The sequence below is a fragment of the Schistocerca gregaria genome, chromosome 2 (assembly GCF_023897955.1).
Source record: "Schistocerca gregaria isolate iqSchGreg1 chromosome 2, iqSchGreg1.2, whole genome shotgun sequence".
Taxonomy (NCBI): domain Eukaryota; kingdom Metazoa; phylum Arthropoda; class Insecta; order Orthoptera; family Acrididae; genus Schistocerca; species Schistocerca gregaria.
The window spans coordinates 700,026,159-700,045,236 of record NC_064921.1 but is presented as its reverse complement, the minus strand read 5'-3'; the positions used below and the strand labels follow the sequence as shown (position 1 = coordinate 700,045,236).

The 19,078-nt window shown below is 38.8% G+C and overlaps 1 protein-coding gene across 4 annotated transcripts in view; it reads left to right on the top strand.

The window, feature by feature from the left end:
* Positions 1 to 19,078, top strand: part of LOC126334789 (dual specificity mitogen-activated protein kinase kinase 4-like) — a 123,672-nt gene that overhangs the window by 84,958 nt on the left and 19,636 nt on the right. For all 4 annotated transcript variants that reach the window (XM_049997410.1, XM_049997413.1, XM_049997411.1 and 1 more), the window contains 3 exons: positions 278 to 341; positions 439 to 552; positions 653 to 772. In XM_049997410.1, the coding sequence (XP_049853367.1) occupies positions 278 to 341; positions 439 to 552; positions 653 to 772 (298 nt within the window). The remainder of the gene's footprint in view (positions 1 to 277; positions 342 to 438; positions 553 to 652; positions 773 to 19,078) is intronic.

The window sequence follows — 19,078 nt, the reverse complement described above, 5'->3', positions numbered from 1 at the left end:
TACAACTGGCTGGCATTAACTTGTAGATAAACACTGTAATCTTTACTTTATACTATGTTTGTGAGACACGTAGGGGAAGTCTTCTAGCAGATGGATCATACTGTTGATAAATAAATAAATAAATAAGCTTTGTTTGCAAAGGCAACAGGTTCTCACAATAAATTTCAGAATATTCAACTTTTCACTGAAGTTGCTGACTATAAGGAAATATGAAAAATACAATGTTCTCATTGTTTTGTTAATATTTTTAATTAAGTATTATTTTTGTACATTGCAGGGAGAAATTCAGAATGTGTCAAAGTATCCAGTCCACTGGGAAACTACAAGTGTCACCTACTTTGGTAAACATCTTGACTTCTTAAATCTGGTAACTTAATGGAGATAGGATTATTGATTATGTCATTAAGGAATTTTAATGAGAAAACTCTTTCTCATCAGGTCTACGATTTCACTTCAGATGATCTGCAAGATCTTGGTGAAATTGGGAGAGGAGCATTTGGTACCGTAAATAAGATGGTGCATAGGACAAGTAATACAGTAATGGCTGTGAAGGTACTATAACTTCAACACAAATAGAACAGTCGTCACAATTATAAAGTTTTTCATCTTGAGTTATGTTGTTCATTGTGATCATTGTTATTGTTGTTGGCAGAGAATTCGTTCTACAGTAGATGAAAAGGAACAAAAACAATTGCTAATGGATCTTGAAGTTGTTATGAAGTCCAATGAGTGTCCTTGTATTGTCCAGTTTTATGGTGCCCTCTTTAAGGAGGTGAGTTTAAATTGAAATAATTTGCCTTATACATTCTTTACTCTTGTTATGCCGATTTCACACTATGACAGTACGGCAAAGTAAAATAGTGTTGTTAGACCAGATAGATAAAGATGACATAACTATTTGATGAACCCAGAAATTAATCAGTTTTGTGTGACAGTTTATAATTAAAATATCAAACAAAATTGAAGTGTTTAATACTTTATGTTGCCTTTATAACTGTTTCTCCTGTAACATTGTACAGACTCAATGTCAGAAGTAACACCAACAAAGTTTTTTTCTGCTTTCATTTGAAGAGATTCGTAACAACAATGAAAGAAGTACGGAACAGTACAAAGGCTCATAACTATAGAACACATCTGTATAAAGCCTCATGCGTAAGCTTATGATAACTAAGTAAACATAAATTAGACCAAGGACCTGGCGCGCCAGTGTTATGTTGGGCTGGTGTGCACATAGCATAGCGCTTGCTGTGCCATCTGTCCAACTTGTGAGGCGACCCCTCTAAGCAAGCCTTGGAGATAGTTGTGTTGCACAATGTTTGATTATGTGCACTTGGAGAAAAGTGTTCACTGTGGACATATCCATGTCTTCACTGGTAGGTGACAAATGCTGGAGCAAGTGTTGTGCAGACACAGGAGAATAGGGTCTGAATGGCATGGCATGGACAGACCCTGCACCCACTCCTCACAAGAGGATGTAAGGCAGCACTGGTGATAATGCTGCTGTATCTATGTCTACATCCAGGCAGGCACTCCATGATGGAGGCAGTAGAGAAGGCGATGGTGATGGTGGTGATGGGCTGTGGAGGTAGAGGTGGCCCAGCACTGACGAATTGACCCGGTGGTGGTGACACCCAGAGCAAAGACGTTGCTGGACCTGGAGGATGTGTGGACCGTGCTGCAGGGCCCAGCACAGACAGTTAGCCACAGGGGTGGGGGGCTCTTCTGTGTGCTGTCTGCCACACATGGATGGAGCTACTCATAGTGACGACACCAAACCATCAAAGGTGCACACGATACAGAGGCGGTGGCCTCTGTAGCACTGGACGACTACTGGTATCTACTTAAGTTACCTGCCAAACCATGGGCAAAGTGGATGGAATCGATGTGAGGTGGATGCTGGTGGATAGCTGGGAAACAGCTGGAGCGTATAAGGGGCTTACGGGGTTGGTGACTTTGAAGTAGCTCTGCTGGGCTATAGTTGCCAACTGAAGTAAACATGTTGAACTCAAGAACCTATCAAAGGAAAAGATTGAGTGATACGTTTTTTTGTCTGGATTTTGAATGCACGGACCAGCTGCTCCACCTCTCCATTGGACAGGGGGAGGGGGGGGGGGGGGTTGTAACATGTGTAACATGCCGAATGCCACTATTTGTACAGATATCTTCAAAATCTGGAGAGACAGACTGTGTGCCGTTGTCCGTCACAAATGCATAAGGCAATGCTTCTAAGGACAAAAATCTTTGAGAGGATGGTGACCAGAACTGCTGTGGATGTGGACAGGAAATGAACCACATAAGGGGAATTTTGAGAAAACATCAACTACTACAAGCCAAAAGGAGTTAAGGAACAACCTGCAAAATCAGCATGAGTATGATCTGATTGTCAATACCTGCCCAGAATGTGTGGCAGTAGGCAAGCAATTTTGTATGAGAAATGCCCCAGTGATCCAGGTGGAGAAGGCACATGATACCCCACGAGTGGAGTCACAACCCTGCAGACAACCTCTTTGGTAGCCAACAGTTACACACCAAGAACTGAGAGGAGCTGATGGAGATCATAATAATTATGCAAAGGATCCAATGATCAGCCAGATAGTGTATCCAGCCAGCCGTGGTGGACAAACTGAACAACCTGAGATAAGACAGGATCGGCTGCAGTTGCCACCAAAATCTAAAAATTGGTAATGAGAAAACTGTCAATGGTGTTTTGGGCTTTGACATCTAAATGGAAACACAACAGTTCATCCTGATCAAATTCTGGGTCATAGCCAATCTGCAATTGAGGAGGAGGATCCACCATAGCATGTTGTGCTGTGGGTTGGAAATGAATCGCATAGTTATAGAGTGACAGAAACAGAGCCCAGTGGTGCAGGCAATGGGCTGCCATGTCCAGTAAAGATGCCTAAGGACTGGAAAGAGAAACCAGAGGTTTGTGATCAGTAACCAAATGAACTTAGAACCATATAGAAAAACATGAAATTTTTTGAGTCTGTACACAATAGCAAGGGCTTCTTTTTCTATCTGTGAGTAGCACTGTTGTGCCTGATTCAAAGTTTTGGAAGTGTACATAGTAGGGTGTGTGGAACAGTCAGCATATTTTTGTGCAAGAATGTCCCTCAGGCCATACTGAGAGGTTCTGTGGCAAAAACAAGATGTTTCTGTTACTAAGAAAGATGCCGAGTGTAATTTTGACCATAATAAGGTAAAAACATGTTTGCAGATGGATGACCAGAGAAAAGGAACATCTGTACATAAGGGACCATGAATGGCTGGGCCCATGTGGCTGCACCATGAAGAAATTTATGGTAGTATGCAGTCTTTATGAGAAAGGCTTTTGACCCTTTGACAAGGTAGGTCTACCTGCTGGCATAAGGTCTTGATGCCAGCATGCAAGACTTCAAAACTGAGATAGGTGATAGACAGCTGAAAAAATTGTCATTTGCCCAAGTTGCATTTCAAACGGGCAACCTGTTGCACCGTGAACGAGGGACGAAGGTTCTGTAAATGTTCATCTGTTGATGAAATCTGAAACCACAATATCATCTATGTAGTTAATGCACCTTGGCATGGTGGCCAAGAGTTGCTCCAAAAATCATTGAAAAGTGGCAGGAGTCCTAGACATTCCGAATGGCAGGTGCTGGTATTGATAGTACCCGAAAGAGGCATTCACAAGGAGGTATTCACTGTGAGTACACATTTGGAATCATCATCCAGAGGCAGTTTTAAGTAAACTTGTGACAAGTCTAATTTGGAAAAATATTGCCCCATCCCCCTCCGGAAAGCCATTCTAGGAGTTTGTCCAGATGGCGTAAGGGATACGTGCCAATAATGTACAGTGAATTTACAGACACTTTAAAATCACCAAAGAGCTGGAGGTTGCCATTAGGTTTATTGACAATTACTAACAGAGTAGACCATTTACTCGAAAAGACATGCATGATAAAACCAAAAGACATAAGTTGATTTAATTCCAATTTGACTCGTTCCCGTAAAGCTACGAGGACTGGACCAGCACAAAATAAAGTGGGGGAGGGGCGTCAGTTTCATTATGAAGTGAGCCTTGAACTGGTAGCATGCCCTAAACCTTCTGAAAACAGGGACGAATATTCTGAGTAAAGCACATCCAGTTGTTGGTACGGAACTTGATCCAATAGCAGATGCACTTCATCAGAAGTAGAGAATCCAAAGATTTTGATAGCATGTAACCCGAATAAGTTTCCAATGTTGACACCAACTACTACTACACATGTCAAACATTGAACAGCTGGTTTGTACTCTACGGGAATAGAGGACTGCCCCAATGTACATATTGTTGTTTGTTGTAGCTCACAAAGTGACGAGGCACAGGACAATCCTGGTGAGACGAGATCCATACAGGTTTGAGAATTTAACAAAGCCACTCCTGCACCCTTGACGACTTGTATTTTTAAAATCTTGTCCATCACATGTACTTTAATGTAGAGCTTGTTGGAGGCTCCCATCACTTGGGAAACACTGTTCACGTCCATGTTTATGTTTGATGAAGGGGGTTAAGAGTTGCACTCGGAGGCAGTATATGTTCTTTTTTTTATGAAGGTAACTTGTCACCCAATGCTTTGGGCATGCAGCCCTCTCATGTTGAACAAAACAATAATGGCTCAAGGGAAGAGGAACATGTGGCAGCAGTTGTGATGCTGATTGCTATTGCTGCTTGGCATGGCGCTGCCCCATGTGGTGTGGAGGCCATGGTTGCGTGACCATGACATCATCTTTGTGCCATGAGTGAAATGACAACAGCCAGGGAGGAGAGCAAGAAATGGTGGCTACTTCACACCATTCTTCTATGTGATTAACTGCTGCTGTGGATATTTTAAAAGACTGAGTGTTGTTCAGAACATTTGTGAGAGAGGGGTTTTCACATTGTAAAGCACATTCACAAACTTTCCTATCAGGGACCAGGCATATTATAACATCCAAACCATTGAATCGGCATATGAGTCCCAGTGGACCTCAGTAGCAAAGTGACTCTGATGGCTAAGCCTAAGAAGTTCTGCTGCCCAAGCTCTGTATACTGTTGTAGCTACTTCTGACAATGGTGGAAGTCAGTGCGAGCACTAATAACATGAGTATGTTTGTAATGATAATTAGAGATCGACTAAAACATTAATCAAAAGAGAGACTGGTAGGTTCATGAAGAAGAGCTCACTTACACAAAAATTGATAAACACAAGGAGAAATCCATGACAAAAGGAAAACTTATACAAGTAGGGGCTGGTGTCTCCAAAACCTTGAAAATGTTGCTGAAAGAGCTTTTCATATGCACCCCAATCTTCTACAGAATCATCATATGGAGAAAATATTGGGGGTTGTGTCAGTCGTTATTAGTTTCGGATGGAAGGGGTTGGTGGAAAAAAGTGCTAACCCAGGAAAGCAATGTTTTGAGTAATTGCTTGTTATATGTCCAGTTAAATTTGTGGATTGTATACTTATGCGCCAAAACATTATGAACACTTGCTTAATAGCTTGTTTGTCCGTCTTTGGAACGAAATATGTCACTGATGTTTCGAATTAGTGATCTGACAGTTTGTTGGTAGGTTTTTGGGTGTTTGTGGCATTAGCTGTCTATGCACAGGTTGTGTAATTCTGTTAAATAATTGGACTCTTATTTACGTACACAAAGCATTGTAGCATGGTTCTGGCTCCGAGACACGGACAGCTATACTGCTGAAAGGTGACATGTACATGGGAGAAGACATCAAGCATTAAGGGATGTAGGTGGTTCACAGCTGTCTTCAGTTACTATACTGGTCCCCTGCAAATGCAGGAGAAAGTCACCCATAGGCATAACACTGCTCCCACCAGCCTGCGTCCATGGCGCTCTACACGTTTTGAGCCAGTATTCATCTCGATGGTGGTGTTCATGGAGACGACCAGCAACCTAGTGTAACAAAAATATGATTCACCCGAAGAGCTGACACATTTCCATTGATTGATGGTTGAATCCCGATAGTCTCATACCCACTACAGTCATAACTGACGATGTTGTTGAGTCAACATGTGGACACATAGGGTGTGGTTTGCTGTGGAGCTCCTTGTTCAACACTGTATGGTGAACGTGGACACATAGGGGGTGGTCTGCTGTGGAGCTCCATGTTCAACACTGTATGGTGAACAATTAATCTGAAACAATAGTGTGTGCACCAACATTATGCTCTTTCAGCAGAGATGCCACAGATCACCATCTATCCAACTTCACTGAGCAGACAAGCCTCCAAACCCTACATTCTGTGAAGAGTCGTGGACATCCAACTGTGTAGTGTCTAGTGGTCATTTTACTGTCCTCCTACTGCTTTCCCTAGATGTTCATGACAGTAGCACATGAACATTTGACCAGCTTCACTGTTTTCAAGAACTCATTCACAAACTCTGTGTACTCTTAATGTGCCCTTTGCTAAAGTCGCTTATGGATTTCTCAGTTTTCAGCCCATATATTTGCTTGAGTGATCGCCTGTCCGTGTCTGCTCCACTTACAAGCTTCTGTTATTACGTCATGTGCCCTGAATGCCACCAGGTGGCATCCAGCATCATTGTAGGCAGTTGTCATAATGATTTGGCTCATCAGTGTAAATCACAAAGGACTTATTTGTAACTTTTTCTAAAATTTCTTACACTGTGTTTTAGCTGTGTTATCCACCACATGGGTAGACTCCTAGAAAATAGTTCACTTCAAACATTGTCCCTTCTATTGTTGGTTATCACAGTCTACATCAAAATGTAGTAGGAAAAGTTTCGACTGCAAACATATGTTTTACTAAATACATCAGACAGTAGTGAAAAATATTACAGTAATAATCACAAAGTAACACTGTTCAAATCTTGTGCAAATGAAAATAGAAATTGTGTGTGTGTGTCTTTGGAGGTTTCTGTAACTTCCAGCATTTAATTCTTGGAATTTTGTCCTCATAGCTTTAGCTCTTCTCAATTATGGCCCTTTAAATTTAAGGGCCCCATTCTTCTCTACTTCAATCCTTGTCGGGTTGATAAGTATAACTTGCAACCTATCACAAGTCTTGCAAGTATCTGATTCTGGGAGTTGAAATCCAGCATTATACTTAGTAAAACGGCTGTGATCTTGACATTACGACAGTAGCTGCACTACTTGGGGGGGGGGGGGGGGGGGGGGGGGGGACACATGCAACACTCTCAAGGACTGTGTTCAGTGGCACCAAGGTAAAATATGCACACACTGAGGGGTTGTAGTGTTAGTGATTTATTTCTCATTGTTATCAGCGATCGGATGGCACTAGGAGTCCTGTCTATGTACCCTCAGTTTTGTCTCTGCAGGCAGTAACTGTGGTGAGTTTAGAGATGAACACTGTTTGTGACATTTACTCTAGGGTCAAACATGCCCTACCAACAAATAAGTACTCATGTTGAACAGCTTCAGCCATTTGAACAAGGTCACATGACGGGCCTGCTGAGAGCTGGATGCACTCCCACGGATTGCTGCACGTGTTGGGCACCGTATATTGGTGGTGTGTTGCTGCTTTTGGTAGTAGTCTGTGGAACATCCCTACATCTTTAGAACAGGTTCTGGGCGTTTGATTAGTACGGACACATCGACGTTTACATGGTAGAGACATGTCAAGATCAATGTATTTTGCGAGTCTTGTTGCCCGTCACCCAGGGACGAAATATAGGCACATGTTGCACCTCTGGCCAAACTATTATCGACACCATGCTGCCACCAGGCATGGCTCTTCTGGTGCTGTGATGGGGCTGACTGGATACTGGAATGGTGCTCTGTTGTCTTCAGTGATGAGAGTAGGTTCTGTCTGTATTAGTTGCCTATACCAGAATGCAGCCAGCCATGATAGACAGGCCCCCCTATCAGGAATCAGTTACAACTAGTGGTCACATTTGGTGTTTCTGAAGGGTAAAGTGACCAGTGCCTAATACATAGCACAGTGTGTTGTCACCTGGTACTGCACTTTTTTCAATGTGAAGGTGATGTGCTTTTTCCACAGTGCAGTGCAGGTCCACAAATGGGCACTTCAATGCAATGTGCTCATCAAGGTGTAAAACTGCACTGGCCGGCAAGATCACCAGATCTCTCGCCAGTTGAATACCCATGAAACATGATGGAACACTTAAGTTGTTCATTACCCAGTACCCGTACGAAGCATTGCAGAATTGCAACAAAAGGCACAAGATGATTGGGACAGTTTATCACATGATGCCATTCATCACCTTTATGATTGCCTGCATGTGAGAGTACAAGCCTACATTTCTTCCAGAAGGGTAGGGGCAAGGGGGGGGGGGGGGGGGGGGAAGGGTTACACTGTGTTTTGATGGGACTGTTTGGGCACCCTTCAATGTGGCGTGTGTTTCATTTGATCTTGATTTGGCAGCATGTATATTTTCATCTGCAGCTTGCAGCCAATCAGTTACAAATAGTCTTTCTTCACCAACAAACTTAAATAGAATATCTCTTCGGACAATTGTTGTACTCAAGTTGATAATTATGCGTTCGACGAAAACAAATCACATTAGCATTGAGCCAAGATAGCAATAATTACAATTGATATACATAACATACTCTGTAGGTTTTGCAAAGTAATTTTTGTTCAAGTATGCATTATTATAATTTACCAGAACATTTACAATACTGAACAAACATTTAAATTGCATTTATTAATACTAAAAGCAATACTCCATGCTCAGTGGTAAAAACTTTGCAACAGACACTCTAGTCAACAAGTTCAGAATGGTGGGGGATGGGAGGGGGCAGCAGTTGTAGTGCACAGTTAAACCTCTCTTAAAATGAGAACTTGTAAAGGAGTCTATAATGTTCAATGCCCACAGGCGCAACCCATAAGCAGTATAATTACAACTAGTTGCACATGGCCAAACTACAATTCACATGTGACATACAATGACAAGAAGTTGCACTGTCACAACTGTTACCCCTTCCATACGCTAGCTTCATTAAAATGTGATGAACACATTACCAACACCTGTTCATTTTAACACACCACAGCTGCTGGAAATGAGCTAGACAAATCACCCTATGATATCCAAATTATCATCATTCATGGTGAATTATAGTTAATCAACTTGCAAACTTAGGTCTAAGCCAACCTTTGTGCAAGGAAATAAATCAGGTAGGAACCAAACCCTGGACCACAGTGAAAGGTCAAAATGAATGCCGGTATGTGAACGTGTGACCAGAGAGTTCCTTAACCGTAACTCATAAAGCTCAAACCAAACTAAATGCCTCAAAATATCACTGGCTAGAACCCAGTTCCAAGGTTGTGTAATTTCTTACTTAGTATTTTCAGCAAACTCACAAATACAAGCCTCAACAAGAGAGGACAACCAAATTGACAGTCTTACAGTTAGCAAGCAAATAGGTTGTGAACAAAATAGAATATACCAATTCAGTACAAAAGTTGTTGAGTGAATTGCATCTCTTCTCATACGTGTCCCCCTGTGGTAATTTATTTACTATTGAATATATACGCCAAAGTTTCATTTACATCTGTTTGGTCTAACCATCCACAGCACACCATACTATACAGGAATTTAGGCGAACTGATTATAAATGCTACATTGCAAATGTCTATGCAACTGGTATGGCAGATTACCAGTAATGCTACAATAGGTGGCCCATCTTCCCAACTTCCATTGCAGTACAATGGCAGTCGTGGTGTTTTCATATTCTAGTTAGCTAGTAGTCAAATTGCGTTTTTTCCACAAAGAAGCCCTTCCTTTCCTGATGCCAACATCACACAAGCTCTACCAAACCTCCTCGGCTTTGTCACACAGGGAACCATAAGGCCCAGAATCATGATCATCTTTAGGCAGCTCAGCCGAACCACACCAATTGTTAAACAATGATGTCTTTTATAATTACAGGTGGTGATGAAGAATGTGTATCTTAACAGCTCTGTATTGGCTGATAAGAATTTTGGTCTCAGCCTAACGTTCACTAATATGTGACTTTAACTATACGCACGTTGAGTGACATATTTTTAGTGCTAAAGAATTAGCAGCATGTCTATCAGACAAGCACCATGGGCAGTTTGCAACATTGACTGTACTGTAAAGGAAGATGGGTTTAACATCCCATCAATGTCAAGATGGAGCATGTGCTCGAATGTTTCAATGTACTTTATTCATCCTTAGCACAATCAATAACATTTATCTGAGCCACAGTTCCCTCATTATCCACATTAATACATTGTAAATTCATTCATGCACAGTGTTAATCTCTTCCTTAATGACACACTCTGTAAATGCAGCTTCTCTTTCCTCATGACCCTTGCCAAGAGCAAAATCCACTTTTTTCACCAACTTACATCCTGTCCCTGCCCAAAAGATAATGACAGAATTACCAAGAAATTTTGCTCATGTTCTTTGCCATCAATGTAACACTTTAGTAACATCTAATTCATAATTAGCTTCCTTCTGTTTTCCACAGCACTGATAATACGTGCACTACTCACACAAAAATATGGGAGCTCTGCAATCTCACTTAACTGTAGATACAATTTATACGTTAGTGTATTGATCTGGCTACCACTGTCCAGAAGTCCATCAGTTGTAATACTATAAACATTAATGTCGATAATGAGCATCAACACATCTCCAGTATTACTTGGCAGGTTATCTATTCTCTAAGTACAGTTACCCTCAGTAGCAGCACCTCTGTCAAAACTGGGTGAAAAGTTAGTGATGGGAATACTGTGATAATATAGTTTACTCCATTCACCGTTGCAGTGCACAAACTTTAATTGCACTCGGATGCTGTATAAAATACTTTTTATGCCCAGTTTGAGTCTCATGTATTTCAGTTACGCACAGATAATGAGTTACCACATACCACACTTGGTTGATGTCCTATAATATTGTTTGATTGCACAGTTGTTTATGGGTGGCAGGTAAATCATTAAAACAGTAAGTCATTTTATGTAAGTCATTCATTACACTGTCCTTCCAATCAAATAATCATATCAGAATGAATAAAATATGCATATTATCAGTTATGACAACAACACACTTTTGTCACCGTAGGTGATAATCATAATTGAAGTTTAACACAGCCACTGAGAATATTTTCACAGCCGAATTAATCATTTATCATTTAAAACATTCACTAAATTATTTAAAAACTCTCTGTCACGAATGTTACACCAAACATGGGACATATATTTTTGTATGTTAGATGTTAACAAAGTACAATTTTAAAGCTTTATACTTCTGAGTAGGCGAATAGCAAAAGAGGATTCATTTTTAGCATGAACTTTGAGATATAATAATAATTTCTGTGGAATTATAATGGTTAGTTTGTACAAATATGTGATTCTGTTGCAATAGCAATGTTTGAAAAGATGATGTTAATTTCTCAAAATTAAAAGAGTACAGGTGTTGCTAATATATATGTTCATTGTTGGTTGTATGAATAGTTTATTTATTTATACAGCTTGTTCATCTGCATTATTATCAGGAATTCAGTAATTATATGTATGTTTACATATGAACAATAACAAACTTGAAATTACCCAATATTTTGTTTTTAGCACATTTCTCAAGCAAACTAAGTAGCTCATAATAATCCTAAACCAAAATAATGTAATCCATTTGTATAATAAAAAGGATGTATATATATGTGTGTGTATGTTCCACATCTCCTCCTAAACCACTGGACCAATTTCAACCAAACTTGGTACACACATCTCTTACTGTAAGGCAACCATTACTGTGGGGCCTAAGAATGACCTACCTATCATAGTCCAGGTGATATGATACCTTAAACAATGAGATGCATGAAAATTTATTACTTCTTTGCTACTAATTCTATACTCAGCACACTTTTCAGACAGTATACACATAAGCCTCTGAATGCACCTACACTTACATATCATTGTATGGCACACAGTGCAGGAGATAACCCTTACTCCAACAGTTCTCGTATTTTCGTCAAGAGTCTGTGGTTTCTAGTAAGAATTGCTTTTGCAGTTACAATTAACAAGTCACAGGGGCGGTCTCAAATACTGAGGAGCAGATATGACAGCTCCACGTTTCTCTCTTCGATGAATTTTTTCACTCAAGGATTGGTTCACTCAAGAATGTATTCATCATTCCTTCTGGACAGGAAACTAAAAATATTGTTTATAATCAAGTTCTGAGTTAAATAAACATTACAAAGAATTTGTGTGTTGCGTACTGTTTCATAAACTCAAAGGTGTCTTCATGAATAGATGTAAATGAAATTTTTTCAGTATTACACTACAAACACAGATCTTTTATTGGTTTTCATTGCTATTAGAAAATTGCTAAATTGAATATCCAGGCAAAGCCATAGTTGTTGTCAGTAATTAAGCTTTTTAGGTGCTGGGAATGTGTGATATAAATGACAGTATTGAAGATACAAAAAAGAAAGTGATGGAAGAAAAACATAACAATGTAAAGAATCATCCTGCTTTGTCACAACTTCCCACTCTCGCAAGTCATCTCTTACGCCATAATCCATATCACACTGATTATTATTAATGGCAAGTACTGACGTGTTGACTACAGCTACACTTTTGAACTGAGTCCCACCCAATACTGCACAAAGTTTTAACTATGAAGGTCAGACTGGTAAGCATTCATCATTCCTTTCTCAACCCATCGATCTGTCTTGTTTTTGTCTGTCATCTGTTACAATCTTTCCTATGTTGTCTGTAATCTGCATTTCTACATGCTCCATTTTCCCTTCTGTGAAAGTGATTTGGTGGCCCATAATTTATGTGAAAACTATCTTCATGTGGTGAAAAACGTGCCTTACAGTTTCCTCTACCAAAACTCCATCTCTTTATGTTGTCTCCTTTCATGATCATTATTATCCATGCAATCTAATGACACGTTTCATCAGTTTCATAGTGCACAGACAAATCCGTTTTTGCTCATACCAGTTAAGGCAATCTTTGAATTAAAATTTCTGTTAACTAATTATCTTTTACTCAATCATCTAAGTATGCTTACATCCCAATGCTTTTGAAAATATTCTCACATGATTACTGCTTTCTGAGTGTAATTTTGTGATGACAATAATGATGTTTTGGTAACCCACTGATGGTTGTGCAACCAATATTTGTTAAAAAAAGCTGATTCAAATTCTTCAAAAGTTTCACATTTTTCAAATGCCTTAGGTGCCACACATGTAAATGGCAGTTTTTAAATAGCTCTCACATGTTAGTTTCTGTCTTTCTGATCATATTTTATGGAAAAGATTTCAGATGTGTTTGATGAAAATCACTGGATACGTGCCATGAGCTGATATGAATTCCTGAAGTGTTCTCAAATTTTAACCTTTGATAAGACTCCAAGTGTGACCTTGGATTCTTAAGTCATACAAAGTGTATTTTAGACACCTAAAATAGGCTCTTTCAGTACCTCATTTAGGTTATATAAAACATACAAAGCACATTACATATGTATGACAATATTGTTATTCATTAAAAATACAGACAATGAAAAGAAGCTGTTTCACAATATAGCCAGCATTATATTACTTTACTGTTCAAATGGATCCCAAATCTTTGTACCTTTTCCTAGACAAAAATACAGTATAAAAAACATATAGGCATAGGTTGAAATACGCGAGTTTAATAAATACCTGATAAAGCAGTGGTTTCAAACATTCGGATCATAGTCATCATAACAGTAAATAACTAAAACCTTCTCTAGGTTTTTGGCACAGAACACTGTGGTTGTAACGCCTAAATTTATATGCTGAAAAAGGATGTCTACACCAATGGTGGTCAACCTAGTTCTCTTTTTAATAAAAATGTTATGTTTGGTAAGTAACTATTATTATATACTGTGAGTTTTTGTAACTCTGCTTATTATTTTTATACACTTAAGTTACTCCCCTACTTTATAAATTACCATTATTGTTGAATGGTAAGCAGTTAGTAAATTGTACTACAAACAGAAGTACATAAATGGGTGGCAGGTAAAAAGGGTTGATTACCTCTATTCTACATCAGCGGATGTGTCAGGGGCGTGCTTCACTTCCTGCACATGTTGGACTGGAATGCTGCAATTAGGGGAGCTTGATTTTTGCTAAATATGGATTCTATTGCTAAATATGGATGTTCTCAGCATTTTCTTCCGTTGAACTGTTCATGAACTAAAACTAGAATGCATATTTATCAATGAACATGTTACTCTTTATATGTCTGTCGGTACACTATGTACAAGGTTATTTTGGGAGGTGGATAAAAAAAAAAATTGACATTCCTACAATGAGAGTCAGTGTATAACGAGGGTGGGAGGTGTGGATCTTTTAATGCAATGCCTAGGCAGCTTCAACTCTCCCCTTGTGGTGTCCCCCCCCCCCCCCCCCCTCCCTACAGGATGTTAACCAGGATTCTATGAGCTACAGGTCCCCCCCACCCCTCCCAATGTTGTGCATGCGGCTCTATCCTGTGCAAGCCTCTTCATCTCTGAGTAACTACAGCAACATACAGCCTTCTGAATCTGCTTACTGTATTCATTTCTTGGTCTCCCTCTATGATTTTTACCCTCCATGCTACCCTCCAATACTAAATTTGTTATCCCTTGATGCCTCAGAATGTGTCCTACTAATTGATCCCTCCTTCTAGTCAAGCTATGCCACAAATTCCTCTTCTCCCCATTAGTTACATGTTCTACCCATTGAATCTTCATTATTCTTCTATAGCATCTCATTCAAAGCATCTATTCTCTTCTTATTTAAACTGTTTATTGTCCTTGTTTCATTTCCATACATGGCTACACTCCATGCAAATACTCTCAGAGAGGACTTCCTGACATTTAAATCTATACTCAATGTTAACGAATTTCTCTTCTTCAGAAGGAAAACGTCTGCGACGGTCACAGCTTAATACGTAAGACAACCAACGTGGAACAGAAACAGCGTGTATTTTATTGGTTCAACAAAACATCTATCATGATAGTTATTAAGTTTTTTATGACCATGTGCACTGATATTCAGGCACACCTTCAAATAAAATATAAACCATACTACTCAGATAACATGTATGACCAGTGTAACCTGCTAGACGTGTCCACACATTGACTCAGTATCAAACTTACTGCTGAATGGTTGCTGGATGCTGGCACACACCAAACTATGCGTGTTGTTGAGACCAGAAAAAGAGAGCGATGTATTTTCACATTCACACAATGTGTAATTCAGAAAAGTCATCAAAAACGCACGTACACAGGTACATTACTCAATAAATTAATCAAAAACTGGAACATCTCATGTACATGTATATCTCAGAAAATGTTAAAAGTAGAGAAAATTATCCCTAGCGTTTAAAACTGTTAGGTTTTGGAAGGGGGGAAGGAGGAGCCAGTTACTCAGACTCATGTTTGAAACGGTTGCACGTCTTACGTGGGTAAAGTGAGACAAAAATGAGAGGAGTGGGGTCACATTAGGAGTTCAAATGTAGTACATATTTAACCACTGTACAAGACTGAGTGAGAAGTAAACATGGATTAAGAGAAAGAAGAAGTGGAATAAGTAGTCAGTTAAGAATAAGAGGAAATCCATAAAGAAGCTGTAGAAAAATTAAAATGAAAAAATGACAAAGACAAAGAAGAATTATAATTAATAATTGAGTAAAATACTACTAAAAACTAATATAAAAATATACCAGTAAAAAAAATATTACCAATCCTTACAACTAGTGGATTCCTTTCAGACCAGTCTGAGTGACCTGCCCCTCCTTCTTACCCTTCCAACAACTATCCCTCTTTTCTCCCTTAGTAAGGAACTAACAGTCCTGAATGTGAGGAAAACTTTTCTCTGCTTTTAAATGTTGGCATTGACACTAATGAAATTTTGCCTCATGAAACTAAGTATTGGCCAACCATTCTGTATCTATGTAATTTACAGTTTTGTCAAGTGAATTACTATAACATGATAGTGTAGAATCAGTGATAGAACACTGTGCTCAGCACAGGATTTTCTAATCTGCTGTGTGCCTTCCACCACATCCTGCTGTAGAAATTGAAATGAGCAAAATACGCTGTGATCGTGTAACAACATGGATTAGATTTACTTTCATTCCACTTGATCTGTAGTGAGGTGGTCCTCCAGGATGTAGAACATGTAAGAAAAACAATAATACATGACAAATATTTGCAACTAAAACAAATAAGGTAATTTACCTTCCACAGGTCCCAAGTGGAATAATGATCACCATTTTTTTAAAATTTTATTTTTACTGAACACTATATGAAAGGATTATTTTACAACACTCATTTACTAAGATTGCATTAATGCCCTAAATTTAAAATTTAAAAAATGTTTTTTTGTTTATAAGGTAATATACATATAATAGAACTACTACAAAGTTATTTACAATGAACACATTATTGCACTGAAATGGCGCAGAAGTTAGAGAGAGAGAGAGAGAGAGAGAGAGAGAGAGAGAGAGAGAGAGAGAGGGAGGGAGGGGGGGGGGGTGATCTAGAAAGTTATTGTGTGTTCCTGAATAATGCACACCTTTTTGTACAAGAGTAAGTGACTTTAAATCCTTGCGAAGATCATTCTTATTTCTAGTATTGATTCCATGACCTGAGCTGTTGGTTTGAAAAAGTGATATATTTTTAATGACTAATTTCATTAAGGAATAAATATATTGGGAAGCAGTAGTTAGTATCCCTAGTTCCCTAAACAGGCCTCTGCAGGATGTTCTTGAGTTCACACCACATATAACTCTTATTGCAGGTTTTTGTGCCCAAAAAACTTCAGCTTGGCATGATGAATTACCCTAAAAAAATTATCACATATGACATTATGGAGTGAAGTAAGCGTAGTATGCCACCTTCTTAATTTTTAATCAAATTGCAAATAGAGATTTGTTTCAGCAGTTCTGTGGTGTGCTCCTCCCAATTGAATTTATTTTCAAGCTGTAATCTCAAGAATTTAACACTGTCCACTTCTTCTACCTGCTTGTCATCATATGTTAGGCATGTACTCATGGGACACCCCTTACAAGTTCTGAACTGCATGTAGTGTGTTTTTTCAAAGTTTAGTGACAAAGAATTGGCTAGGAACCAATGATTAATGTCGACAAATATTGTATTAGCTGATCTTTGCAAGACTACACTTGATTTGCTATTTATTGCAGTGTTTGTATCATTGGCAAACAAAACAAATTTGGCACCTTGTAATGTTACTCGTGAAAGGTCATTACATACATGAGAAAAAGTAAGGGCCCGATGATGGAACCTTGTGGGACCCCACAAGGTTGGTTTTCCTTCTTTTTTTCCCCTAAAGTTTTTGAGAGTGCTGGCAAAAGTGAAATTTGATGCTATTTCTTTATCTCCCTTCTTAAACAGTGGCTTAACTTCAACATATTTCAACCATTCAGGAAATATTTCACTGATAAATGACTGGTTACACAGGTAGCTTAGTATGTTACTTAACTCAGAACACATTCTTTAATTAACTTTGTTGATATTTCATCATACCCACTAGATGCTTTTGATTTTAAAGATCCCTGTTGGATGATGCCTGTTAGCACAATACATGTCTCTTTCCTAATAAAACCCATTGTTTCCTGCCAGAGATATAAGATTAGAACCATTTTGCAACATTTCCTCTTACACCATACTATTCTAATTTACTTAAAATGATATTGTGATTTACACAGTCAAATACCTTTGAAAGATCAAAAATATCAGTTGCCTACAATTTTTTGTCTGATGAATGAAGTACATTTTCACTGTAAGTGTAGAACTGTTTAGAAAACCAAACTGCGACTTTGACGGTATGTTATTTGTGATAAGATGGTTGTGAAAGTGATTGTACATTACCTTTTCTAAAATTCTTGAGAGTGCTGCCAAAAGTGAAATTGGACGGAAATTTGACCCTATTTCTTTGTCTCCCTTCTTAAACAGTGGCTTAACTTCAGCATTTTTCAACCATTCAGAAAATATTCCACTGATAAATGACTGGTTACACAGGTAGCTTAATATGTTAGTTAACTCAGAATCACATTAACTTTGTTGATATTTCATCATACCCACTAGATGGTTTTGATTTTAAAAATTTTATGATAGACATTCCTTCTGCTGGGGTAGTGAGGGACAAATTCATATTATGGAAGTAACTTGACATGTCTGGTCTGAGGTATCCCATGGTAGTATCTACATAACCTGACAACAACATCTTTTCAGTAACAGCTATAAAATGTTTGTTAAAAAGTTCTGCAACACTATACCTTCTGTCGCCAATGTATCATTTACTCTTAATGCTATTTGCCCCTCTTCATGTCTGGTTCTACCTGTCTCCTCCTTCGCTACATCCCATATAGTTTTTATTTTGTTATCTGGTTTGACTATATTTTCCTTGTAATGTATTTGCTTTGATGTCCATATTACAGTCTTTAATATTTTGCAGTATTTCTTGTAATGTGCTATAGTATCAACATCAAAACTGTTTCAGATTGACAGATCTAGTTTTCTTTTTGTTTCACAAGATACCGTTATTCCTTGAGTAAGCCTTGGCTTCTTTGTAGACTTCGCTCTAATGTTGGTTAGTTTGGGGGAAAACTGTTTTCAAATAAGGTGGTTGTTGTTGTGGTCTTCAGTCCTGAGACTGCTTTGATGCAGCTCTCCATGCTCCTCTATCCGGTGGAAGCTTCTTCATGCCTGAGTAACTACTGCAACTTACATCCTTCTGAATCTGCTTAGTGTATTCATCTCTTGGTCTCCCTCTATGATTTTTACCCTCCACGCTGCCCTCCAGTACTAAATTGGCGATCCCCTGATGCCTCAGAATATGTCCTACCAACCGGTCCCTTCTTCTTGTCAAGTTGTGCCACAAACCCCTCTTCTCCCCAATTCTATTCAATACCTCCTCATTAGTTATGTGATCTACCCATCTAATCTTCAGCATTCTTCTGTAGCATCACATTTAGAAACCTTCTATTCTCTTCTTGTCCAAACTATTTATCGTCCATGTTCCACTTCCATACATGCTTACACTTCGTACAAATACTTTCAGAAACGACTTCCTGACACTTAAATCTATACTCAATGTTAACAAATT